Raw genomic sequence first — 27,615 nt, 5'->3', positions numbered from 1 at the left:
GATGAGCATTCTGTAGTTAAGACCAAAGATGCTATCAGGTCTGATTTTTTATTTTTTTAAAACAAAGAGGAGGATTAGGCCTGTTCCATTATAATGTAATTTATTAGTATTAGTTCAGAAATATACAGACCAATGAATATAACCAGATCCAGCATGCAGAACCACTGTGGAAGAAAAACAAACAAAAGTGGGCCTTCACAGAAGGTGATACATTGTCAAGGTTACCTCATTTGATTTTAATCATTTTTCCCTGTGTTGATTCTGGAAGTGCTGCACAAGCCCAGAATCCAGGAGTAAAAAGTGAGAAGCAGCAGAGTGGAAAAGATGACAAGGGTAAGCCATTCTTGAAATCCTCTTTTTTTCTTAGCAACCAACCCTGTTGCTAATTCAAGAGATATGAAAGTCCATAAAGTTAATGGAAGCTTTGCTGGAAAGCTAATTTTAAGAAAAAAACAGAAGCTAATACTACTCAGAGCTCATTCAGCTCACACTGAGTTTGGCAGAAACCAGTATAGGAATAAAGGAAACCATAGGTCTAGTTAAAAAAAAATGTTATGCTTCTAGCTGCAAGACTGTAAGTGGCTCCAGCTCTTTATACATCAGGAAGAAGTTTTAACATTGCAAGTAAGTAGAGTGAAGAAAGTTTAATGTTTGAGAGCAGAGTGGAGAAAAAGGGCTTCAACCTCCCAGCTGGGCCAAAGGCAAAGTCAGGCAATATGCTATTTCTCTGCCACTGAACAGCATTAAGATGTGTTTTGTGTATCACAGCATATCCATTTTCCATATAAACTTCATTAGAATTGTCACAAAGGAGAAAAAATCCTCAAACTAAAACTTAAGTCACAGCCAATGAAAAGCACTCACAAATTTCCAATGTGTAATCAAGTGTCTGGAAATCTTTTCTGGACAACATGAGATCTTTTTGCACAGAACCAACAGTCAATAGGTAACTTTTATTCATGGCAGTTTCCCTTATCTCCCCCCCAAAGTAAAACTTCAATCAATTCAGCTCAACTCAATTGACCATAGGAAAAAACAGTAATGGACAAATTGACTTAAATTGCTTCAAACCAGATTTGTCTTATTTGCTAACCAGGCAGTACCTGCTTTTTAAAGGAGAACAGGAAAAAAAAAAAAAAAAGAATCAAAAACTTCAAAAAAGAATCAAAAAAGTAGTTGTACTGAATCATCACCCTTATATTTTAGAAAAAAAATCTTTTTGGAAAACTTACAGAAGAAAAGGATGTCCAATATATATATATATATATATATATTTTTTTTTTCCCTAAGTAATAGACACCTGAGTAAAAAAAAAAAAAAAGTGCCCCTCTTCTGGCAGTGCTCTGAAATTGATGATGTACAGCAGTTGTGAAGAAAGCCTTTAGAGACCCCATGCCTAGAGTGAGAATCCAAAAAACTGCCCAGGTGTTCTCTGATGTAAACAGACCAACAATATTCTGCAGAATCAAAGCCTTCAGTGAGAAGTCAGCCCTACTAACTGCCATATTCTTCCATCACTATGTACAACTAAAAACTTGTAACAACAAACCAAGGTATTTTCTGGTTTCAGAAGTCATTTCAGTGCCTCTGCCTCAAGGCACTTCAGGAACCTAAGCACTAACACACAATGTTTGAGAAAGATGGATGCAAAACTTTATGCTATAAAAGAAAAAGGTAGAAACTATTGAAGATACGGAGTCCTTCTCCCATGGCTTCATGTCCGTCTTCATGAGTGCTAGATGCTTCTTACAAGCTTAAGGAAGCTTGACAGCCACACTCTGAAATCTCTTCAGTCTGTTAGCAGCAGCCACCACATAAAAATGTTTCTGTGAACAAAACAGAATAGTCCAAGTGTGAGTGTAACTGAAGTAAAGGACTTTCTGTGGCCGACGTGGAGTTTCTTTCAGCGCAGAAAAAAAAATGCATTTACCTCTAGCCACCCACACACCTTGTGTGCACTGCTGTGCATAACAGCTGTGTATTTGTATTTTAAAGACTGGTTATACAGTGACCAGCTGAAGCAAAGTTCTACTTTTATGAAGGTGCTGAAACATGCTACTCTTGGTGAAAATCTGAGGTGGATAAAAAAACCTGGCCAAACAGGCAGGCCCAATGTTCTCATCACTGAAACAAAGTCAGTTGGAGGCCCATTACTAGCGGTCAATATTGGGTCCAGTCCTGTTTAACATCTTCATTAATGATCTGGATGATGGGGCAGAGCATTCCCTCAGCAACCTTGCAGGTGACAGAAACCTGGGCAGAGTGGCTGATTCACCAGAGGGCCATCCTGCCACCCAGAAGGACCTCGGCAGGCTGGAGGAATGGGCTGACAGGAACCTCATCAAGTTCAGTGAGGGGAAATGTGAAATCCTGCACCTGCAGAGGAACAACCCCATGCCCCAACACATGCTAAGGGCTGACTGGCTGAAAAGCACCTTTGCAGAAACGGACCTGAGGGTCCTTGTGTCTTTAGATGATGTAATTTTTAAAACACGAATGCAAAAGTGTGAGATGAAACAGCTGGAGTGCAAGAACGGAGAAAGCATAAGTCTCAAGTTTAACTCCTTGACAAGGAATTACAGCTCTCCAGTGACAGGAGAAAAGGAAATGGACCTGCGTTGTCCTCACATTTCCTCCACTGCCTATTCGTAAAAGGCTACAATGTTCACCTTTCAGGAGCAATTATTTACGATCCAATAAAGATTCCAGTAGAAATTCTCATCTATCATTTCTTCAGCCAAAATTTACTTCTGAAAGAGTATGGGCTTATCAGAAAGCTCCTGACAAGTTCCCTGGATGTGTTTAAACTTAGTTTTTTCTCTTTTTTTTTTTTTTTCCCCTCTCTTTTTTCTCTTCCGCTCTCCGCAGTGGGAGGCACAAAACTGCCTTATCTTGTACTCCTGCCCTATAGTGTCAACACAACAAAGCAACTGTTGTTAATGCACAAATATCTCCATTATGATAACAAAACAAAACAAAAACATTCAGAGTAAGTTAAACAACATTTGAAGCCTCTGCACTTGTAAAGAAATAAGATGTAAAACTTTAAATACTAATTAGGAGACTTCTCAAACTCATGTTAACAAGAAAAAAACCTACAAGTAAAAGTAAGCCAAGATACAATGAAGCAGAGAATGCCCCTGCCTGTGTTGAGCTGTTTTTCCTCTGGACATAAATTTTCCAGGCATACTCTAGTTACCTTCCATTTTCTCTGAGCCACGTAACTCTGCAGCAACAACTGGGACTTTAGGCGAAGCTTGGACTTCTTGGCTTTGGCAGGCAGATTGTTTAACCACTCGTGTTTCAAACACTGTGTTGCACTCATCCGGCAGCTGCAGGAAAGGAAATCTAACATGTAAACACGCCTCTTGCCATTCTCAGAGCCTTGTGCTCCTCAGTATTACTGATCACAGAATTTTGCCTTAAATAAACCAATGCAAGTTCTTGAAATGCAACAACCAGATCATAGGGTCTTAACGACATCCTGCACTCTCCAATGTAAGGAGTGAGTGCTGTGAAAAGATGCTAGGGAGTCTGCAGTGGGTTGATTGTCCTGTCCTTAAATATTAAATATTCAGTTGCAGTTGTGCCTTTTTTTTTTTTTTTTGTGGGGGGGGGGGGGAGGGGGTTGAAGCAGCAGCTGTACAGGTTCACCAGTTTGTGTATCATTTTGTTACATGCATCAAGAACTGCTGAGAGAATCACTTCACACACAAAAATATTTTTGCTGTTACCTGTCTACCGCTATAGTGCAGGCTTGTTCTGTGCCTCATATTTAAAGCACAAATGTCTATTCACCTTAAACTTGGATCAAGCTAAGCACAGATGATACCCTGACATTCATCAGCAGGCCCAAATGTGAAAACCTATACAAAAGCTTTGAGAAATACAGTAATAGAGAAACGAGTTCTATTTGGGAAGGTTTGGTGGGGGGAAAGCAGCAGGGGGAAGAGAGACAGAAAAGGTTGAGAAAAAAATTGTTCAGAATGTAACTAGTAAGCTAATGGATTTGTCTGATTTAGGTAATGACCTCGAAGATACTAATATTCTAAGCACTTCTTTGAATTGCCCTCAAACACACAATCTACTTTATTGTGTGCATCGTTTCCTGTTTTGATTAGTTTTGTATCATTACTCAGCAAGAGAAAAATACTTTCTACCCACTTACCCCATCCATCTCCACAGTCATAGTCTGACATCAGCATCAGCCTCGCTCTTGCCATTTCATACATACAATTGTTTTTTATTTCACTGGAGCCCAGAATAACAAGCCACATGCAGAGTTAAGTCCCAAATGCTACCTAATATCTACCAAATGCATTTAGACCATTTTGAAGAGAACTATGCACATTTTCACAGCTGCAGCTTCCATTTATCCTCGGTGGCATTCAAGATTTTTTTAAAAAAAAAAAAAAAAAAACAAAACAAAAGAAATAGCTTTTGCTCAGAGAAGGAATATTAAAGACAGATTCCTACAGAGCAAATCCTTCCAGATTTCCTTTGTTCTGCCTGTATTGATGCTGCTTTGAAAGGCAACATTCCTCAGCCATGGTACATAGACATCTTCCTTTTACAAAGGGGCTTCTGAATCACTGAGAAACTGCCCAGTAAGTACAGGTAGAGCAAACAAAAACGTCACATAATAAGTTCTCATTGTTGACTAACTCAAACAGTCAGCTAGGAAGAACTTCATGTTATTAGGTGATCAGAGAAGGAAAGTACCTTTTCTCTTTCACAAGTAGTCTGGAAATAAAGTCTTTTGCTTCCTCTGATAGCTGTTCAAATGCTTCTGCATCAAAATCCCAGCTGCAATTGACTACATAATTCATTGTCTCTGCATCAGTTTCTCCCAGGAACGGGGACAGGCCACTGAGCCTTAAAAAAAGATTAAAAAAAAAAGTGGAATGGGACATAAGTAGCTATATGCAAGATGAGTTTCTCCTCTCCTGACTCCTCTGCTTTATAACTGTAGCTAGCTTATCAAGAGGAAGGGCTCTCAGTTATGGGGGGGGGGGTTCAAGTTCTTAGTCCCTATTAAAGATGAGCCAATAGTTCGGAGCAATAAAACATCATCATATTGTTAGTGTTACTGTCTAGCGGCTAAGTCAGGGAGCACTGTTAGCGGATCACCCCCCAAAAAATAATTCAGCAGGGATTTAAGTACATGCTTTGGTGCATTCCCAGCTAGGAAAGCTAGGAGGGCTCAAGAGCTTTCCTAACCAAGGTGCATATCCCAGTTTGGCCTGAATTAAACTGAATTCTGAACAATAGCATCCTGTTTTCAATTAGTTTCTAAGCCCTGATTTATTGTTTCAATAATTTATTCCTTCATTCAACTGCTTTTTGACTAACAAATTAAAACCAGAAATTTATCTCATTCACATAAAGCATCTGTGCAAAATTCTGAGAATTTTTCAAGCAGAATCAGCTTGTCAGAAGCTACAGATTTTGGACAGACAAACCCTCCACAGCCACCGTGCAGATACTGGAGATGTTTTACCGTCATTTGTGCCATGACCTGTGGTCTAACATCTGACATTAACCCCTCTGTGCAGATGCACACCAAGTCCCAGCTAATAAAATAATCAGACTGCAAACTTGAAAATTAATCTGTATCCTCAAGAACACAATCAAAATGGAAATTTAGACATGCTTTGGTCCACTCCTCTGAGTAATCATGACCTGGCCCACTTTAACCTGCTAAATAAGTCGGTAAATACATTTTCGTATTTATCAAAAGGGTTACTTGTTGTTTAAAAACTTAATATCCACCTTACATCTTCATATTAAAAGGCTGTGGCTTGGGGTTGTTTGCTTTTAACAGAATGAATTAGGGGTCCCGTCCAAATGGACTCAATGGCTGTTGCATTCCTACTTTGCAGATACACTCCACTGGCGTGTTCTTGCAGAGCCTTTGGTGCCATTGCCACAGTCCCTCACAGGCTTACTTACAACATGTATGTGATGACTCCTACACTCCACATGTCTGTTGGGAAGGAAACAAAGTCATAGTTCACTACTTCAGGAGCCAAGAACTCTGGAGTTCCAAAATTAACCTTCAGTTTTTCACGAGGCTTGTACCTTTATCAGAAAGAGACATGCGTCAGTGCTGAGAGCAGGCTGGGGAAACAAACCTCTCATTTGTAGAAACCAAGGCATGCCTAAAAGGACAGAGAGAGCATCCAGACTCACCTAGACAACCAGGACAGCATTAAGGTCTTAAAAGGATAAATTGGTGAATTTTGCTGTGACCACAGGTGTAATAAACCAAACTATCCCTTTGCCAGAGCAAAACAAAAAGGAAGACCAAGGGCAATAAAACCTGCAGAGGCCTCTCCCAGAAAGTGACAGAAGACTCTCTGCCAGGCTCCACAGGATGCTTTCCAGCAGATACTGTCCAACACAAAACAAATAAACCAGCTTCAACTGAAATGGGTTAGAAGAGCATTAGCTTTGTGGGATGTGCCCAGCTGTACCTCAGGGTAAAGGTCTATACAACAGATAGGAGCACGGTATAACTGCCAAGGTGGGGCTCTGAAGAGGTTAACAAGTAGACAATGATCCATATAGAGAGAAAATGATACTGTTTTATTACTTAAAGTGAAGGGTACAGATACAGAATAACCAGTAATGTTTCACATATGGCAGCTGAAGCTACATCTATGTACAGAGACAGAAAACAATTAAAGCATTGCTTTTGCATCTCCATTTCCTGGAAAGCTTTGTTTTCAATCCTGCTTTAGTGAAAGTTTGCATCTTTACCCTCATTCTCAAAACGAAAATAAATTAGCCTCAGTATATCCATTTGTTTTCATAAAATACTTCTAAAAGAAGTGTTTGATACATACGCACACATCGGTATGTCTATGCATGTACGTACCAGGTTTTGGCTTAACAAGCCCCAAAGGGTTTAGAGAAGAAATACACATTTTTATTGCTATACCAACGGGATTCATTCCTTTCTACTCTAGAGGAACTGACTCATGCTCCCACAGCTTTCCTCTAACAAGGCAAGCAAAGTAAAAGACAGAAAAGTCTGTATTTCTCTAAGCGTTTCCCATTGCATGGGGGATGGCTCAAACATTTTTGTTTAGCAGATAATTTCCACAACCAGAACCTGCACAACAAAATTCAGCAGTCATGAAGTCTCTAGCACCTTCATGAAGTCCCTAGAGTAAAAGCTCTACATAGGGAATCATTTTGAGATAATTAGAACAGCAGCATAGGTTTATCCAACAGAAACATTATTTGAAAATGTAATTAGATAATTAATGCACACAGCAGAAAACTCCTGACTGCAGGAGCATACTAGTGAACTCATTCACATATCAGAATCACTTTGGGGCCCCCAAAACACAAAAATATAACAAGAACTACAAAAAAAACATGTTTATTTATTTATTTATTTTTAAATCATAACTGAACTCTTACCTTCTTGCTAATCCAAAATCAATGATTTTAATCTGGTTTCCTGTGTGATTTACACATAATATGTTTTCAGGCTATAAAAAGATAAGAGAGTATTTTTAGTTAAATTTATGTCTGAGAAACAAATCTAGCAAAAGAGTAAAAAAAAGCTCAGAGACAGTAGTCATAATGTTTAGGATGACTCTTTTCCTTCTATTCCCATTACGGAAGAGATTTGACTGGCATACTGCGTTAATGTACAGTTTGGTTTTTGATCTATAAAGAAGTTTAACTTTTGTTCCTGTGAACTTTTGTGTTCCTCTGTGAAAACAGAGTAGAAGTTTTGCCTTCAAAAGCAAGCTACCAAATAAACATTGAAAAAATATGAATCTCTAAAGTTTCATTCACTGTGACTACTCAATTAAGGAAGACTTTTTTTTTTTTTTTTTAATGAAATAAGTCAATGAAATAATTCTTTTCTTGCACTTAGAGACTGTAGTGGTCCAAACCACAGCAACACTAAAGAGTAAAGAGTATGAGCTACTGACCTTCAGATCTAAATGGAGAATATAATGCTGGTGCAAGTAGTGGACTCCTTCACAGATTTGTTTGGTAAATAAGATTGCATCCAACTCTGTTAGATGGTAGTTTTCATCTATGATCCGGTCAAATAATTCACCACCATCAAGACTAAAATTTTGACATAGAGAAGTGTTAAAAAAGCTAAAATTCCTCATTAGCTCAACTTACTTCCAAGTTGGAAACCTAAGTCCTAATTTAGCACAGGACCTAACATTACCATCCAGTAAAAGTGTATCAGTATTCTCAATGACCTCAGGAAAATTATTTTTGAGTGTGAGATGAAGTATTAATCTACAGCACCTTCCAAACTGGAAGACTTGTTGCTAATATTTGATGGGTACAGGGAGAATCAAACAAACTCAAGACCACACAACCTGGAGACCAGACGGGGAACTGGAGAAAGCCTAGAGAAAGGAACTCTTTAACCTACACAGTGTAACGAATGAAACTTCTAAAACTGACAGCTGCTTTACATGAGCTGACAATTGAAATTAAGTTTGCACAAAAACTAAGAGAGCATTACATCAAACATAGCTCCAACAAGGTTCTGTAACATAACAATTCTAATTTTCTGTTTTAAAAATTGTAATATACACATTTTAAATGTACTATATTTATGTTTGCTATTTCATTTTGCTTCCTTTTTTCCTTCACACCATTAACAATTAGTTCCGTAGTGGAAATTCAGTTTGTTTATAAATGAAAAACAATATGCAACTACACAGAAAAGCCAGGAGGCATACATCATTAGATCTCCCTTTTGTGAATTCCGTATTTGATTTAGATTTTTTTTGTAAGCTGCAAATGGGAAGGCATGTTTATTAAGCTTCATGTTATTCAAATGGGAGCAGACCATGAATGTAAGGAATTACTTTCTTTCTCCATGTCTATCCTCTTTCTACACTTCACTTCTCTTGTCTGGGTCTCTCACATTTACTTTTTCTCTGAGGTTTTACTTACCCTCAACACTTCTTTAGAATTTGGTAGCTAGGTACAATGTTAGGGGGCCTTTAAAATGAAAAATGAACCACAGTGAGGTTCTGTTCATTAACTGTCTTGTAATTTGGTTCATGCACTTGAAGATAGCTGCCTTTCTTGGCACTTGCTTAAACCACAAGGTTGCCAAATATATATATTTTTATCTGAAGAAATTACCTTGAAAATAAGTATTTTCTACTCTCACAGGCTGTGAAGCCATTTGAGACTTTTTCACACCTTGGAATCATCGTTCTCAGTTTCTTTTAGTAACCAAAGCAAACTCCAAAAACTGACACTTTCTGAGATAATTTAAACTTACTATTCCATGATCAAAGTGATATTGTTTTTGGCTTCAAAGGCATCATAAAGCTGGATCAGATTCACGTGATTTAATTGGTTCATTATGTTAATTTCATTTTTCACTTCCTCCTGAAAAAGGAACAAATTAACAAAAAATGAGCAAATATGCTCATTAATTTCTAATACATTCAAATACAATTATTTAAAACCCTACAGCAGGTATACCACAGGCCTCATGTGAACAAAAGGCTTACTCACAAACACTGGAGATGACAAACAGTCAAACAAAGCCCAAGCTACTACTTACTAAGACAGATTTTACAATATTTGATACTATGCAATGACAAATTGGCTTCTATGGTCTGATTCAGTGAGGTAGTGCTAAGGTGTTTGCAATACGCTCATGTAAAACGAGCAACAGTATGCTCATTTAGGTTCACAGGAACATGGTTACCTTTTCTTTTAATCCTTTCACTTTTATGATTTTGGCTGCCAGATTGAGACCAGTTGCTATTTCCGTGCACTTGTGGACTTGCCCAAAACGCCCCCTGTTGATACCAAACAAAAGTTGGAATACAGCTTAACACAGCTCACTGCAAAAAATCTTTTCAAACTATTCTTATCATTGATTTAAAAATAGCACAGTACAAAGTGAACAGAATCAGGTGGCCAGCAGCATGAGTCTCCTCTTTCTCTCAGCTTATGAAGGATTAGTTTTATCTTTCCAGCCAGTTGTTCAATTCTTACATTAAAATATTATGCCCCCTTCGTATTACTACGTTTCACAGTGGTGTGATGACCTGATGATATTCTTTTTCAGTTCTGTAACTGTACCCACTTGCTGTCCTTCAGTGATGTGTTAGTGGGTATATTAACAAGGATATTTCTGTCTTGATCTCATAACTTTTAAAATGACTAACACCCGTAACCGTAGCCACTCCACAGGCTGCATTTCTTGCATGTTGTAAATTCTCCCCTGTGTCACCCAGATACATTAACGTCCCTTGGGATGATTTCTAAACATCATCTTCCCTGCTATTGCATCATCAGGCTTATACTTGAGCCATATTCGTACTTGGATTAGCCTGTTAATCAAAGCTTCTTGTCAGATAAGTAAGGATGCAGCCACACAAAGGCTGAAGCAGCTGCAGATTTCCCATGAGTGAAGACTAAATGCAAGGTCAAAATAATTATAATTTTTCCCCTTAGTTTTCTTTCACAAAATATTCAGCATGGCAAAAAAAAAAAAAAAAAAAAAAAAAAAAAAAAAAAAGATCTTTAGAAGCTGCCTGACCTAACGGGCTTTGGTGACTTGAAATGCTTTGAATCTGTCTGCATGAGGGTTGCAACTTTTTCTCACAACTCCAGCTGTGGCCAGGATTATTACAACAAATGCAAAAGACGGTCATCCAAGATCACAATCAGGAGTCTGAAAATTGAACTGGGGCAGAAACCAGTAACCTAAAGACCTTGGAGGTGCCCTTAGATTATAAACCAATCCACAGGCAGGTTGATCCAAGGGAAACTATCATAGCCCAAAGAAAGCCGTGAGGATGAACAGAGGCATAGAAAGATCTGACATCCTATTTGCATTCTTTTTCCTTGCTTCACTGTCCTAGATAAAATTTACTCTTTCTTTCTCTACTTTCAGTTCCAACCAACTTCTTCTACAAGACTTAAGGCACTGAGAACGTTAAGAACGTGACCAAAACAGCTAGATACATTTGAATCACCTTTTGCTCAACTCAGACCCATGGAATACAGAAGTGAGCTGGTACCTGTCGCTCCCCATGCTGCTGCACGTTGGAGCCACCTGAAGATAATCTCTCTAGTTCTTGATCTAACTGCATTTCCTTGTGACTTAGCCACCACCTGCACTACAGCTTTAGGGACACAGAGACTTACCCCCCAAGTACTTCATGATGACACACTGAGTAGCACGTTGTCACTTCGGTTTGCTTGACACTAACTATGCGATGTTCAAAAGGAGCCGGGGGAGAAGGGCTGTCATCTAAAGAGGAGGAAACCAGGTTATTGAGACATTTTGCCACATAGTACTGCAACTTCAGCTTCCTCATACCAATGTTTTCAGTCCACAAGATATGCATGCCACCTTGTTGCATTGGTCAGTAAAAGGAGAAGTCTCAATTGTCTTTTGTGGTCCTGGTACCTACAGCTCCACAAATCATATATCCCCTCACTTTCAGTATCACTGTTCCTGAAGGGGCAAGCCCAGTTTCTCAGAGATGAATTGCTGAGGCAGAGCTGGGAATGCAAAACACAAATGCAGCTCTTCCCCTGCTGCAGCACTCAGCTTTTCTGTGGCAGTAGGGCTCTAAGGGAAAAATACCAAGGGCCCAGACAAGCCAACCACAGACTGCTGCTGGTAAGCTGCTCATGAAAATGCTCAAAACAGAACTTCAGGATAAAGCACTTCAGTACAGGACTACCCTCTCTTATCTTTTCTCTTTGCTTCCTGTTCATCTACCATGTCATCACTTTTTCTTCTGCTGGAATTTGGATAAGCACTGCAGTATCTGGATAAAATTAAACATTAAATTCTTTTACTATTTTTAGAGTGGAATGCAAGTAAAATATCCAGAACAATGGAATTATTTCTTCATTTTAAATAAGAATCAGTTGAGTATGCAAACTCAAGTACTTGGCTTTTTTTCAAAAAAGTAAAGAATAAAATAGGATTACAAAAATATATACATTTGCATTTGTAGAGAGCCATAAGGGAGGTACTGAAAACATCCAAAACCTCTCTATTGCTTCAAGTAAGGAGCTTTTACTGCTAACAGGCTTTTACAGATGAGAAATAAAGGCCTGTAACTGAGGACAGGATTCCACCTCTTGACTCTCAACCCTGCTTTTTTAACACAGTCAAATCACAGGACACTTTGGGTATTAACATTTTACTTTATGCATTAACAAAAGATGTCACCTGACAAAATTATCTGGAAGTTTGAAAAAAATGTATATTTGATCTTCTTTTCATCACCAAAGGTATCTGTAGTGTTTAGGTAAATGCTCTTGAACTGTAAGACACAGGTGGTAAAGCAAGTACCACTCCAGCTATTATTTTATCTATAATACACATGAGTAGCCGTATAAAAGTGTAAAAGTTTCCAAAAGTAAGTACAAGCAACCTACCAATGACCACTTCATCCTGTGCGGAAGACTCTTTGCTAGCTTCCAATGACGTAGTGTTCTGCAGTACCATTCCTGCACATTGGCCTGCATCATTTTCACTTCCTCCTGAAGATGCAGACTCAGATTCTCTCTTCTCAGAGCCAGTAACTGTCAAGGAATCTTCTGCTTTTACTGTTTCTTGATGGATTTTCACTTCTATCCCCAGATCTTTCTTTGGCTCTGTTGCAGAGGTATTTTGTGGGGCTTTAGGCTTACTTTTTACTTCTGACTTGTCTTCAGTCTTTTTACCTGGTTTGGGCTTGGTCAGTAACAGCTGTTGGTTGCCTGTTTTTGATGCAAGTTCATTTTGCTTACTGTCCCCTTTCACTTCTTGTTTTGGTTCAGTGCTGATGTTCTTAGGACTCTGTTTAAGTTTTAATTTACCAGGTGGCTGTTCATGTACTTCTGCTGATGTGGAGGATGGGGATTTTACTTTGGGACATCCGTGTCTGTGATCATTTGAGATTTCTTCCTTGGTCTCGATCTTTTCTTTCATTTCAGCCACATGGACATTGATGGATATCCTGCAGAGCAAACAGTTGACATTTCATGCAGATGACTAGCCTTGATGTTGTAACTTTGTGTGGGAAGAAAATTAAAATGCAGATTTCTACAGTATTAAAGAAACCTAACCATATCAATCCTCTTAAAAAATACAACACTAGAAAGCACCAAAAACCATGCTGATGCTTCTTCTGTGTCCTTGTCTGTGTATACGTCTGCCTTCTCTGAACACAAGATGTCTCACAGACTGAAAAGTATTAGCCCCACCATTTGAAAGCTCTTCCACTTTTTGCAACTATTACAGTTGGTCCAGTAAGCCACTGCTCGTGGGCAGGAAGGTGGTAGTGACTATCTTCACCAACTACAGGCCAAGTACTTAAGTGTCTGACTGTTCATACAGCTCCACAAATCTGAATGTTCACATCCATCCTAGTCCTCTTGCAGCTTGCTGACTTGCAAACTCAAATGTGTGTTTGTGCCTTATGGGATAGCATTCTTCCCACAGCCAAGTGTTAAAAACACAACTTTCATAACTCTCACTCCATTAATGCTATTCTCCTGGGTGTTTCAGCTACAAGAAAACTTTAAACATTTCCCCCGTCTCTTTTGTTGCCTAAAAATAATATGGTTTAAAAATTAAACCTCTATACACCTACAGTCCAAATACACTTGTATTGTAATTTGAGTCAGCTATTACTGGTTCAACTGTCAGTAACAGTCTGATTTCAGCGAGGCTGAACTGAAGCCTGTGAAGCCTTAAAGTAGATTTCATGTAACAGAAATGAAAGAAAATTTCTGAAGTCTAGGGGAAAACGCATCCCATTTCCCAGAAGTTACTGCCTGTTCCAGAGGAGCTACCTTATTACAAAATATGTGAAATAAAATTGTGTCCACTTTTTCTTAATAAGAGTCCAAAGTTTCTCATGTTTAGCACCTTTAACACCCTGTGCATTGTGCTATGAATCTAAACTGCACCAGGAGCGAGCTACTGGAGCAGCTGCGCACTGCTCTGAGCAAACACTTCCACTGCTATCTAGACAAGCCTGAACTTGACAGGACTCTTGGGCATTTCTCCAAACAGGAGAACACAATGTTCTTTTGACACTTCTGTGTGGGCTTACAGACTTCATTAAAAGTAGCATTCATTTTTAGAGACTCATTTACCAAACTCACTAGCATAACAGGTACCTTGTTCAGGAGGGCCGCCTTCCTCTGGGATTTACTCTAGGTTCTGCCTTCTAGTTAACTGTTGGCTTCCAACCCCCCCCAAACCAAACTCTCTGGGACTCACACATCCCCTCGGTCCAAACCACCCAGCTGCTGTCTATCTGTGAGTTCCCCCCTGGCATATCATGTTCAACCAGCACTGACTTCTAAGGGGGTGCACAACTGTTCATCAGCTGCTTCACAAACCCCTAGAGCCAACCTCAAGATGGGAGCCTCTGAGGCAGCACAGAGCCACGCCAGCTTGCTAGAAGCCAGGTGCCTGCAACTCACAAGCCAAAGACTATAACCCACGGAGAAAATACAGGGAGGTCCCTCGATTCATAGTGCTATTACACCATCCAATTTGGAGATAACAGTGCCTATAACCTGTACACAAAGTTGCTCCTGAATGTTGGCATGATGCAGCGGTGGTGAAAGCTTCTACTGCTTTCTCCTACCATGTCCTTATGCTTAGCCTCTTAGGAGAAGTAAACCCAATGTGCCAGTCTTTGCAACGTCAATTCTCTTGTATACCATCCACCCATACACATATTTGCGAACCCCAACAGGAAAGGCATGGCACTTAAAGTTTGTCACAGAATTGGCATCTATTGGGGTTTGCTTGGTAGGGTTTTGTTTGTTTTTAATGGATTTAAAATCAAATCCTTTTAAATAATTTAAAAGGAAAAGGATTATAAAAGACATATTGCAAAGCACTTATTTGAGGAAAAGATTAGGCTAATAAAGAATAATAATAATAATAATAATAAAATGAACAATCTGATCATACCTTTAAGTAATCAAGGCATGAAAAAAACCCTTGAAAACACCAAGGATGTGAAATGAAACAAATTCTTCAGTTTTGTTATATACTAGTAAATATCTTATATTTCTTTCATCCTCATGTTTAGAGAGGAAAGAGGATTTTGAAAGGAATGATTTATGAAAGTCCATCTACGTGAGCTATAGAAGGGCAGTCTCATTTCTATCTCTAATACGCAGTAGCCACCATCACATCAAAGGTCTCCCATATGTCTAGCCCTCTAACTTTTTGGCTTCATAAAAAATTACAGGGGGCTCTTGTGCTTTGAGTTTTTTTCCTTTAACCATTTGTAAGGTCTCACTGAACCTTTCTTCAGCATGGCTGTTTTACCCCTTGATCATGCCTAAACAGGAACTGCCTCCTTTAATAACATTTTTTTTTCCTTCTAACACGTGAAAGGGTTTCAGATCATACAGAAAACTACCAACAAGGCCGTTACCTGGTATGTGTCACCTCACACCCTGTGTCAGATATAGCCTGGGATGTTGAGGGCACAGCTTCCCGGGATGCCGCACTTGGCAGTAGAGGTTTGCTTTCATTCTCTCCAAGTTTCTGATGAACAGGCTGCCTGGAGCACTCATCTAGGTGTGGGGCTCTGTCCATATCGTGTGCTTTAACAGGAACATTTTGGTTGCCTACGTGATCTTGATTTACAAAGGGAAGACCATTGTGTTGATTCAAAGCTTTGACACCAACGTCCTTTTGCTGTTGACAGCTCTTAGAGCTCTGTTTCTTGCCAGCACCTTCTACTGCTTGCTGCTGTGCTGTCCTGTCTTTAGCTTGGGGTTTCAAGGCAGCTTTGTTGGCTACAACACTGGAAGCGTTCACCTTCTCACGTGCTTCGTTGTTTAGATGCAGCTTTTTCACACTTTTAGTCTCTGAATAAAAACATGACATTAATAAGCTATCCTTGACAAAAGTGACAGCAAAAAGAAAAGGAGCAAAGTAACCCAGCCATTCAAAACAACCTATGGAGTTAGGTACATCTGAACAAGTAGCAAGAAAGCATCCACTGAAAGGTTTAAAAATCCTTACACCAACAGGCTGGAGACAGCCATTATTAACGCCCATGGCTTAATCAGCGTCTTAACTGCTTTTCTACAAAAGGGAAAGAAGGTTCTTCCATGCTTTCTCATGACATTGATTGTGCATATTAATAATGGAAATTTCTATGGTAACTTCTTTCATGTTTCGGCATGCACAGGTCACTGGCTGTCGAGATCAATTCACAAACTCGTGGAACCTTGGACTCAAAATTGTGATCAGCTCTCTGCTTTATTTTTGTTACTTCCTAAATGCTGAAGCTAAAAAGGGACTGTCCATTATTTAAAGGATTCACCGACATTTTGTGAAGACAACAGCAATGACAGGGTCTGCTCAACATCACGTTCACCCTGTTGCAACTCACAGGCAATGGATGCAACACGGCAACACCCAGACAGCTACCTCCTATTTAGGAGTCTAGCCCTGACATGGCAATGAAGCTTGCTGATTAAAAAAGATATTTCCAATGTCAACATGTCCCTATTTTAGTAAGGGAAAGGGTTGGGTCAATCGTATGGTTTAGGTTTGCTGTGCGATATTGCCATTGCCACCACCTTCATGGTATCTCGCAACAAGTACTGCTCTCTTATATCAGATCACTGTTATTTGGAAACAAAGAAACTAGCCAAGCAAAGACGCTGCTGTTAGTTCTTGGTTTTTGTGGGGTTCGATCTGGGGGACAGATGTTCTTACATGAAATGTAATCTATTTTCCCAATGCTGGTGGATGAAGTCACTCAGTCACTTTTGAGTAATTCAGGTAGTGGGAAACGGCAGGCTATTAGTTTCCAGTTTGTCTGCCGCACATTCTAGAGTCAAAGACTGCAGCATGCCCAGAGTGCCACATACCTTCCAAAGGCTTTGTGCTTTCAGTTTGGGTTCCTCTGTTACTAAGCCCATGCTTAGGTTTTGCACCACTCTCTTCAGGCTTATCTTTGGCCTAAAAATGACAGTGGAACACACAAATACCAGTTATAGTCAAGAGTGCTTATTTCCCACTAGGTTCCTCTACCTCTATAGGTATTGAGACCCTGTAAAATGGACACTGACACCTCTGACCTTCTGAATTTTTAGGTCCTATTGTATTTCCTTTCCACTTTGAGTCTCTCCCTATTTTTTCAAAAAGGTATACTTCTAAAACATGATGACACAGAACAATACATTAGATTTCTATTTTCCAAAATTTTAACTGTAAGAGATTTTGCCTCATGTAATCTGTATTCACACTGATTAAAACAAACCAACAAACAAACAACAACAACAACAACAAAAAAACACAAACAGGCTATATAAAGCATAAGAAATATCAGAAAAGGAAATTGCATTGTATTTCTGTCACTTGTTGACTGGTGACTGAAACACAAGCAATATCTTTATAGATACAGTAACGTATTTGTCTCAAAACATCTAAAGATTCATGATTTGAACTACAATAGAGGCGATTCAAAGAACCCTTAGCTTTATTACAACTCTTGTATACATACTTGACATTATGTCACCTCTGTCATGATTAAAAGCAATCTTATTTTATTTTAGCAGCACAAATTTATTTTAAGCAAATGCAATCCTCCAATTAACACAGCACAGAGGGTTATTTTTTAACAGCATCACTAAACACATTAAACAGAAATATATTTGTAATCTAATTAAAGATAAATAACAAATATTTAGCAAAAAAAAAAATACAAAAATAGGAAAAGGCATAACTTATTTCTTGGCTGACATAATTAAAATCTAGTGATCAGCAGCCTCTTATCTTCATTTATATAAGGAAATAAACAATGCCTCATTTTTTTTTCTGCAGATAATTGACTAGAAGTCTACTGCAAATCGGACCCTTCACTTGTTAGTAAAAACAGTTATGGATTAAGTTTTTCATGCTCCAACCTTAGAGATTCCACAACAGAACACACTCCTCCATCCCTTCCTCCCTCTCCCCCCCCCCCCAAAAAAAAACACAACAAAATACCCCAAAATAGTAAAATATAATTACCATTTTTATTACAGTTCTAAGCAAACCTGCAACAATGACCAGGGGCAACATTATTCTTGCTCCTTTTTTTTTTTTTTTTTTTTTTTTTTAATTAAGAAATGGCTTGGATCCTATGAAGCTCAGTTCACAGTCTTTTATTAATTTGACTCCAACCCAGAAAATTTCTTCCATAAACACTCCTATGGCATCCCTGGAATGCTGTCATACCATCAGCAAACAGCTTCTCCCCAAAATGAAAACATAACCTCCCCACTCCCATCCCCATACTTAGTAACCTTGTGCAAAGCCAGCTCTGTGATAAGCTGCATGCTGCTACAAAACAGCAAAGGTTGGAGAACAGCAAGAAGCAAATGAATTATTTTTGAGTGCAACCCCAGTGCAACTGCACATTTTGGACATATCACAAAACAGGCTGAAAAAACGGGACCACCAACGTTAGCACATAACTCAGCACAAGCTCTTGTGTTTCTAAATTCACCCACGCCTTGCTCCACATTACCCCCACTAGGTCACGTACATATGCTACCTCTCTAATTGAAACCTAGGTCAAATATCATAGACTACTCAGCAGCCTGTGATCAAAGTACTGATATATCTTAAGGTCTTACAACTAATCTTATGCTCCAATTTCAAAAACTGTTCAGAAACAACAACAACCAAAAAAAAAAAAAAAAATGAAGCAAAGAAGAAGAATAACGATGGTCATTTAGCAAAGGAGGAGTTAGCCCTGCAAGTCTGCTTGCCCAATACACAGCCTGTTCTACAAGCCAGGCAGTGGTTAGAGCCTGGGACAGAGACTGCCACCCCCTCCCAGTCCATCAGGTCACCGAGAGAGAAGGCCATTTCACCTCTCAGTCTCAATCCCCCTACCCATAAAACCTGCATCAAGTTCTGACCTCCTCAGACCTCCTGTTCTGCAAACGCTAATGAAGCAGCACATAGTGGTTAGCTGACACTTAATCCTGACAGCATGCAAGAAGGCCACGTGAAATTCTCCACCAGCATCCCTCTCCTCACCTTTATCTATAAACCTCCTTACTGTTTTTTTCACTTGGAAAATAACAATTTGGTAACAAAGTCATCTCTACATTCAGCATCACCTGGCCATTAACACACTGCACTGTCGGCTCAGTTCAAGGTGTAAGCCCCACAAAGCACCCTGTCTGTCTCTAGGCCTTACACAGCGACTGCGGGCAGTAACTTGTAACAGCAGCTTTAACCAACATAAATCAAACTTACCATTTTTTTTCTCCCAAAGCCCCACAAGGTAAGCTAGCATCTAACATTGTGCTGTTTTTATAAGAGTTTAGGTGTAACGTCTACCAAAATATTTCACAGATCTGGCAGAAATATTTTGATCAAGATAGGAACGGACATTTGCATTCATGCTAGAATTGTCCTTTCTGTAATTAACCCCTCTATGCAGGTGTGCAGAGATTTCTTGGAATGAACAAACATGCCAACTCACGGAGTCCCTCTCCACATTTTTTTTTTTTTTGCCTAGGATACAAGCCACTGGGAAGACTCAAAACTCTCATTGGCCAAAACTAATTCCAAATGTTTGTAAGTTTTTAAAAGCAAGGTTAATCAATTCCAAAATACCATATCAACTACATACCAGTCTTGACTGTTGCTTCCTCACTATATTAAAAAATATGTTGGAGTTGATATGTACAAGCTGATGCAAGCTGCTCTTGTGAAACCCAAGAACTATTTAAGGAGTGCACAAAGTCAGTAGAGTTCATGAAGTCACAGGCCCATCATAAAGACATAAGACAACTTAGCTGCCTAGACTGTTCAGTCATGTGAACAGAAGTCAGCATAAGTTTTACTAACTGATGTTGTTTTTGGAATTCACGATCAATCAAGAAAATAGAAGCTTCTTCCTTCAGCAAACGCTTTCCAGTATATTACTCATACTTTCACAGGAACGTCAGTTAAGTCACTTATTTGAATGACATTGCTGATCTTCCAGCACTGTTAGAAGCTGAATCTTCTTTTACAGTAGCAGTCTGCTCCTCATACTTGTTACAAGATTGCCTGGCACACTTGGGGCACTTCAGACATCAGCCTGCAAGACACATTTTAAGCCTAGGTCTCTGTCTCAAGAGGCTTGCAATTCAAAGGTCATGGTAGTAACCTGTAATAGCAACACTACAGGGAAAATGGGAATTACACACGTTATACAAAAAATCATCAGGAGAGCCCTGCTACAGCACAAAGAAAGGTATTAAGAACAGTAAAACAAAACCAACCTCAACAAGGATTTCCAGCAGACTTCCCTTCTTCCAGGGCACAATGCCCTTGAGAATAAAATCCACTACTTTAGAATTTCTTAATACTTCTCCCACAAAAGTAATCACTTTATCCAGTGTATCCACCCTTTTCTCTATCTTTGCCAGCCTCTCCTTATGCTTCAAGGTATCTAGCTGGGCCATTTTCATCAATTTCAACACTTCCAAGCATATGCTCTGGATATCAGTCTGGTGAGGACTGTCCGATAGCTTTAGGCCTTTTTTCATTTCATCTGGCTCATCAGGAGCTGCTCGGGATACTGTTAGCTTGTTAATGCCTTTTTCTACATCGTCAATACCTTTGTTAACTCGCTGCAGTTTGCCTGTCAGGTCTTCCTGGAAATGCAACAGTTTGTCCATCTTTTCGTTCAAGAGACTCAATTTTTTATCCATCGTACTTAAGCTGTTCACTTTCGTAGGCTGTAACTTGGTCAGGGCATTTCCCTCTGCAACGTCCAAGCTACCCGCAGACATTCTGTCCAGACAGCAGGATGTCAGATAGATTATGCTGGCTTTTCATTAATCATAAATTAGAAAATGAGGGTCTGAAAGTTCATCTTCTTTAGCTATTCCTATTCCAGACAACCTCACTTATTGGAGTCAGCAGAGCATATCATTAGATAGCTATTGCACAAAAGATTTATTTCTGTGTTATCTATTTCTTACTGCATGCTTTCAATGATGGAGGTAATTTGGCACCAGACTATATTTTCTTGGGCCTCCTTGACGTCACAAGACCATTTAAAATTCTTTCTCAAGTGGCTGTTGATAGGCGAGCATCTTAGCAATCACCAATGCCTGAGCAGACCTCTGTAGGGAGAAACACTTTTCATGACCAGTTTTAGTTATGTGAAAAGAACTTGCTAGAGCATTTCTCCTCATTAAACAGAGCAAATAGAAAAGTAAATTTGGTGGCCTCGTGCTAAGGCTTGGAAGAGTTCAGCTTTCCAACACAGAGGCAGAACATGCAACATAGACACAAGCTGTACTCACTAGGTTGGCTGTCACTTGAATTTAAAAATAGAGTACAATGACAAGGATCTGAAATGCGTATCTAGCACCAGCATGTCTTTGTCAACTGAAACTTCTAAAATTAAACCTTTCTCCCAGGCTTTGAAAGAGAACCAAGTTAAAAATCAGAACAAGCGTCCAACTGTTCGCAACAAAATTATTAAATCATAAATTTGATTTCACAATTTGTTTCTGACTTGCTTTCACTTCTGAATTACATTTGCGTGTCTCCAACAAAAATTACAATCATGATTTTTTAAAATTACCAAAAAAAAAAGTGAAAAAAGTGAAAAGTGCCTTTTTACTGTTGCACATGTGTAGAGCAAGGGGGAAAGCACCGGGGAAATATCAGTGCAGCAAGAGACCTGGTGTGAACCTCAAAGCCACAGGTTTTGTAATACAAAGCATCCCTTTGCCTCCAAGTCCTTCCTCAGTTTTTAGAAAGGGTATATGGGAAAGGGTATATGGGAAGACGTTGTAATTCTTAGAGTGAATTTTCTGTATAAGACATTCTAGAATTTAAAATCCTTCTTCTGCACACTGTGGAGTCAGTAGTACCAGTTACCCTCTCAAGAAGGCGTTAAGTCCTTGCCATTTCTGTGAGAGAATGTGTTTATCTGCACAAGAAAAATATTGTGGTAGGACTACTTAAGGCCACCAAGTGATTAGAGCCAACCTGGCGGTTCTGCAACGTTTAGAGGCCACTAACCAGTTTTGCAAATGACACCAAGAGCTCTAAGACTTTGATTGTTCATTACCGTCAAGATACATTGGTCTGAATACCAAGAAATTACTTCAGAAGAAAACTTGGCCTGTGAAAATTGACAGGAGTTGGCCATTTCATGCCATGTCACTTTTAATCAAAAAGATATTGTCAGTGGTACTTTCACAATGGTCTGGGATAGTACGGCACAAGTTTTATGATACCCCATCAGCAGACTGTGGAGATTCTCCCTTTCCTGATACTACTGTGCAGCTAAAGCCTTATCACAAGGTACTTAGGAGCAGAAGAGAACTAATTGCTGGGCTGCATGAATTCACAGCATAACACTTGTCAGCATTATATCAGGTCCTAGCTAATAAGTGAAATTGCATTTTTACTATATTGAAAGAAACTGAGATGAGAGAAACAAGTGTTATGGGGCAGTAGCTGATATGCAAGTTTTCAGAACAAAATGGAACTCTATTGTGTAAGCTACAGGAATTGTTTTTTCTTCCTCTATTTTTCTCTCCTACAAATAAACTAGATTCTAGAGCCACCTGCTTTCCATTCAGGACCATCCTTAAAATACACGTTCAGTTTTACATAATTACGAGGTCATACTTTCTTTCTGCAGTTGAAATTCAAGGAAGATTACCAAGTGTAAGAAATGACTAATGCTGAAGAGAGACACTCTCAAGTCTTTCAATACTAAAAGAAAAAAACCATTGCAGATCACCGTGTACCCATCCTTACACTGCACAGAAAAGTGCGGTTACTGTAAGAAATGCATTAGCCTATTAAACTCACTTTTTCTTTGTGAGGACCTATTGCTTATAATGAGATTTTGCACTTAGTACGTATGTTGCTTCATCTCCAGTACCTCCCAAATTACATCTGAGGAGCTTGAAGTGTTAGGTGAGTAATGAATACCAGGGACTCCCACAGGACCTTGGTGCACGGCAGAGCTCTGCTCAGTCACCCCATGCTGTCACTGGCTAAACAAACTGGTGAGCCACATGAGTCCATCACAGTCTGGATCTAAATTTAGAATAAAGTTTCTTATTATAATTGGTCTCCTGTTGATTTCTGCTTGTTTCTTTCCAGATAACAAAAAAAATGAGCAGTGTGATCTGGAGTGTGTAGGCAACTGACTCCATTCCATGAAGAGCTGAACTGAAATGAACCTGTAGGGTACCTTTAAAATATCTCCAAGCTATCAACTATCTCAGGAGTGCCAGAAAAAAGAATCACAGATGCTGGAGAATCAGAACTGCAAGCGACCTTCAGCTGATGGTGCCAAAGAGTCTTCTATTCTCAAGAGGGAAATGAGAGTTTATTCCACTTTGGCTTCAGCCCCACACACACTCCCAGTTGTGAAAGACTGATGCCAAACAAGAGAAACATTAACATTCAGCACAAGGAATGGTTTAAGAATCCACAACACAGCAGCTCAGTTATGATTGCTCCTTGCTAGCTCTCACCCAAAGGAATGACAAAAAGATAAGCCGTAGGAAAAAAGATGAAGCAAAGGGGGAAAACAAAAATCTACAGCATGTACTAAAGTGATACCAGAGGCTTATGTCCCAAACAAGAAATGTCACAGAGGTTAAAACCAGCTGCTCCAACAGATCATCTCATTAGATTATTGCACTGCTTCCAGCAACACAGTAAAACTGGAGGTGACTGAAAATACACAGGTAAAAGGGAAAAAGAAAAGCTTTTTAAGGCCTAAAGAAAGCCAAAGCTTTATAGGGAAGGTGTGGACTTTCGGAGAAGTTTGCAATGGTTGCAACGCAACAGAATTCTAAGGAGACAAAGAACTAAAGGTGGTAAACATTAGGACTTTACAAAAAGCAAAAGACAGCAGACAACCTCAAAATCTGGCTACATTTGCTAAACACTACTCAGACAAAAAAATACTAATAAATATCCTTTACATATTCAGCAACCAGCTGGCAACTTTTTCAAGTTATGCTGAAAAATCTACTTAATTTACATGTAGTTGCTGCAGCTTATAAACATGCAATTTTCCACCCAGCAAACGAAGAGGCAGCTAAGCTTTAGGGTACTTAAACTTTTGAAAAATTAAGCCCTACACCAGTGAGTAATTTCTCACAAGCAGTATGTTTCCTAGACACGTAAATATAATAAATAACATCCACAGAGAAATGGTGCAGCAAGATACCAATTCTCATGACATATGGCAAGCCCTGAAATAGGCTTCAGCTTTAATTTAGAGGAATAACTTCCAAAATCAAAACATGCCATACAGTCTGGCTAAGTCTGCCTGGTCCAATAGCTGGGTTTCCTGCTGAGATCAGACAAAAGATCTCCATCTGCCATGTTTGGTGGTGAACTAGGAACTGGCCCACACCTGCTTTAGAAGGCCAAGAACCTGACATTTAACACATTACTCACGTCAGCTGTTGGTTGAAATCCACTTGCACAGTAAAAGTGTCTATAAAGCACTACCAGTCTCCCCAAGTGACCCTGGCATAATAAATTTAAATATTGTCCAGTGTACAGGAGTTCAACTTTATGGTGGTATCACATCAACTAAACAATAATATTCGTTATATAAACGTCTTTTTCCTTTTTCTGTATACTTAATGACAAAACTGTTAACACAGTAAATTATGAAACACTCTTGCCAATCCTGCCTTCTTCCTTTTTCATTCCTTTTTAAAAGGAAAATAAAACGAGTCTAAGTATAACGCTCATAGGCAGTGGCACAGCTAAGGACAGGTTAATGAATCTGAGATCATGTTTATTATTTTAATGCATTTCTGTCAAGCAGCTGACAGCAGATAGCTGAACAGATCAATTATGACATTTCACTAACATCAAAGTGACAAGATTTCCAGATAATACTGTTTACCATTTGCCCACATGGCTTAACAAGAACCTTTAAGTTCTTCCTCCAGGTTGCTTTCCTCCCAGGAGGCCAAGAGAGCACCTGTTGCCTGCGCACATTTATTCAATTGACCCCAAGCTCATTCTCACCACCAGAACTGTTACCCACAGAAACAGCTTCAAGAAGCTGTCTCATTTTCTTGCCAACTATTTTTTTTTTCTTATCCGAACAGGTAATAAACTATTTTATCAGCCTGGACAGAAGGCTGGTCATTGGTAACGTTTCCCTGGTATTGTGGTAATGATTCTCAGTCCTCCTTCTTCAACAAAGAGCTCTCTGTAAACTAGAGAAGTCCTGCTGTGGTTCTGCTCTCCCTGAATTTCAGTGATTTTACATAAATAGCTGACAGTTCCTTGCAGAGCCTGCTGATTCAAATGATCTGCCATCAAAGCCACCCTTGGATTTGAGAAGCAAACTGCTTTGGCTCTCATTTACAGGATGCTTTCTCACTATTACTGTGAGCTCAACAGAGAGCCCTAAGGCACCTTTTATACCTACCAAAAGCTACTGTGTCTAGAGTAGTTTGCTCAGGTACAAGTAATTTTAAGTCAGCAGGAATTCGCTGAAACACAGAAGAGTAGCCTCAGTTGTGCAGTAAGGCTCACAGAAATAAAACCAGTAAAAGCAAATTCTTGCCACTGAAGTAACGAGATAGGCGCCTCTCTCTCTCAGCTCTGTTGCCTAAGAAAGGGTTACTTCTAGGCAGTCAACTTTTCATAGGAAGACCTTGCACAATCCAGAGTTTGTTCTAAAGCACACTAAAACTGGTACAATTATTCTTACTGATTTCAAATTTCACTGTTTTTCAATGAGATCCCTCAAAAGTCTCTGCTTTGCCAGCAACATGTGATTTCGTTAGAGAAGATGGAAATCACCGAATTGCACTGTTTGATGTCTTTTGTTCCCTTTCTACTTTGGAAGATTTTTTGCAAAGACTTTTTTTCAAATTTGAAAATTTGCCACAAAAATGCACACAGAGCTATACTAACTTACTAATTTATAATACTTGTTTTCAACTTCATCAATGTAACCACTAACAACTGCAAGAATATATCTGAGGTTTTTCCTTCACTCCTCCACTCATTTTTCCAAGAGGCAATAATACCAATCCCACAGCTACTCTTCTGCCCTTCACAGTTACTGACTTAAGAATGATCACCTCGAGCACAATTTTACATCGCACTGGTTTAAGTGTTTGAAAAGCAAAACACCTGAGCACAACACGTTACGTCAGGCTGCACTGGAAGCAGGTGAATGAAGTGTTTGTGGCCAGCCACACCAGGGGCAGCTTTACCCAGAACAGCCCCCAAGCCCCTCACAAGCCATTTGGCTGGACTTGAGCGCGCCTTGGCTGCTGATGTACTTTCAGAAAGTTCTCCCAAAGGCAGTTTGCACAATTGTTTCAGGCCTTGTGCAATCCAGAGCCCCAGTTATTCTTTCTATCACATTTCCATCTGACCACTGTGGTACAGCAAACACCAGGTGCTACGCTTGGTGTTCCTTGCTAATGATGTTCTTTATAGGAACCTAAGAGAGGGATTTTTATTTTTATTTTTGAATAAGGGCACTCCTTGACATTGCTATTATCCACTAGTAACCAGAACACCGTGTAAAGAAAATTAAAGATCCAGTAAATAGTCATCTCTCCTATGCTGAAGTCCAGTATGTGCACCTGCTGATCTAGATATCTCTGACATTTTGGTTTGACGTCATTCCCAAACACAGCATTATCTGTTCAACATGATGAACAGTTCATTAGTATGTTCAATTAAATTAATAGACTACTGTTTTTTATGTGATGTTGCCATAAATAGACAAGAACATCATGCAGCTCCTTCCGTATGATGTATATCTAGCCTTTTGAGCTGCTCTGTTTTTAACCTTATAAATTATATCAAAAATAATATCCTAGTGCTGGGCATACGAGATCCACTATGTAACAGTAGATTAATCTGTGGCTTTGGAACAAAATTGTACCTGTTGAAATTTGTAGAAATTTTGTCATTTTCTCTAACCGTACCAGAACTTTGTTTATTAGTATTTTAGTTCATTTACTTCATTGGCTCTTTGAGGAACTAACAGGATAACAAATATAAACTCTTTAAGAAAGCCAATTAGAGCTATCATTAAGCAAGATATGAGAAAATCCTTTCTTCAAATTTTTGAAAGAAATCTTTAAAAAGAAAACAAAAATCTGATAGTTTCTCATGCAAAACAACCCTTGTAATTTATTTATTTTTAAAATTATTTTAAACATTACTTGAAAATTATTATATATACATGGCATTCTTTTTAAGGTTGAATAAGTTCACTTACTTCTTCTATCTGGATGGCAATAGTAATTCTCAGCCAAAAAAAAAAAAAAAAAAGTAGAAAAATATGCAAGCAAACTGAAGAAAACAAATAGTGTTTTCCCCAGACTCCCTGTCACTACAGCAACTGAAACCTAACTCCACAGATAGCCGTAAAATGCTGATGGATAGGTTACAATGGTGGAAAAGTAGATCCCTATTCCCTGTTCCACCAGAATGATGTCTCTATCTTCTTGTTTTGTAGTCTGTTGGTAAGCCGTAACTTTCCGGACACAGACTCACTTTTACTTAATTTCCTCAGATCCTATCCCAATAGGGTTCTGATATCAAAGCTTTTACATAGTACCACA

At 39.1% G+C, this 27,615-nt stretch overlaps 1 protein-coding gene across 4 annotated transcripts in view; it reads right to left on the bottom strand.

Annotated features, from left to right (window-relative positions):
- Window positions 1-74: 74 nt before the first annotated feature.
- MYLK3 (myosin light chain kinase 3) overlaps window positions 75-27,615 on the bottom strand; it is a 39,939-nt gene continuing 12,398 nt past the window's right edge. For 2 of the 4 annotated variants that reach the window (XM_035337090.1, XM_035337088.1), the window contains 12 exons: window positions 16,888-16,978; window positions 15,435-15,873; window positions 12,424-12,986; window positions 11,173-11,278; window positions 9,722-9,815; window positions 9,287-9,396; window positions 7,956-8,097; window positions 7,432-7,502; window positions 5,953-6,081; window positions 4,723-4,875; window positions 3,200-3,332; window positions 75-1,826 (listed from right to left, as the gene is read on the bottom strand). In XM_035337090.1, coding sequence (XP_035192981.1) covers window positions 1,755-1,826; window positions 3,200-3,332; window positions 4,723-4,875; window positions 5,953-6,081; window positions 7,432-7,502; window positions 7,956-8,097; window positions 9,287-9,396; window positions 9,722-9,815; window positions 11,173-11,278; window positions 12,424-12,986; window positions 15,435-15,873; window positions 16,888-16,978 — 2,103 coding nt within the window. In that variant the 3' untranslated portion in view covers window positions 75-1,754. Of the gene's footprint in view, window positions 1,827-3,199; window positions 3,333-4,722; window positions 4,876-5,952; window positions 6,082-7,431; window positions 7,503-7,955; window positions 8,098-9,286; window positions 9,397-9,721; window positions 9,816-11,172; window positions 11,279-12,423; window positions 12,987-15,434; window positions 15,874-16,887; window positions 16,979-18,031; window positions 18,086-20,286; window positions 20,815-27,615 lie in introns of those variants that run through there. The other 2 variants (XM_035337087.1, XM_035337089.1) reach the window with 2 other exon arrangements.

The sequence above is a fragment of the Oxyura jamaicensis genome, chromosome 11, assembly GCF_011077185.1.
Source record: "Oxyura jamaicensis isolate SHBP4307 breed ruddy duck chromosome 11, BPBGC_Ojam_1.0, whole genome shotgun sequence".
NCBI lineage: Eukaryota > Metazoa > Chordata > Aves > Anseriformes > Anatidae > Oxyura > Oxyura jamaicensis.
Note: the sequence above shows the minus strand (reverse complement) of the source record. Positions and strands in the feature narration are given on the sequence as shown.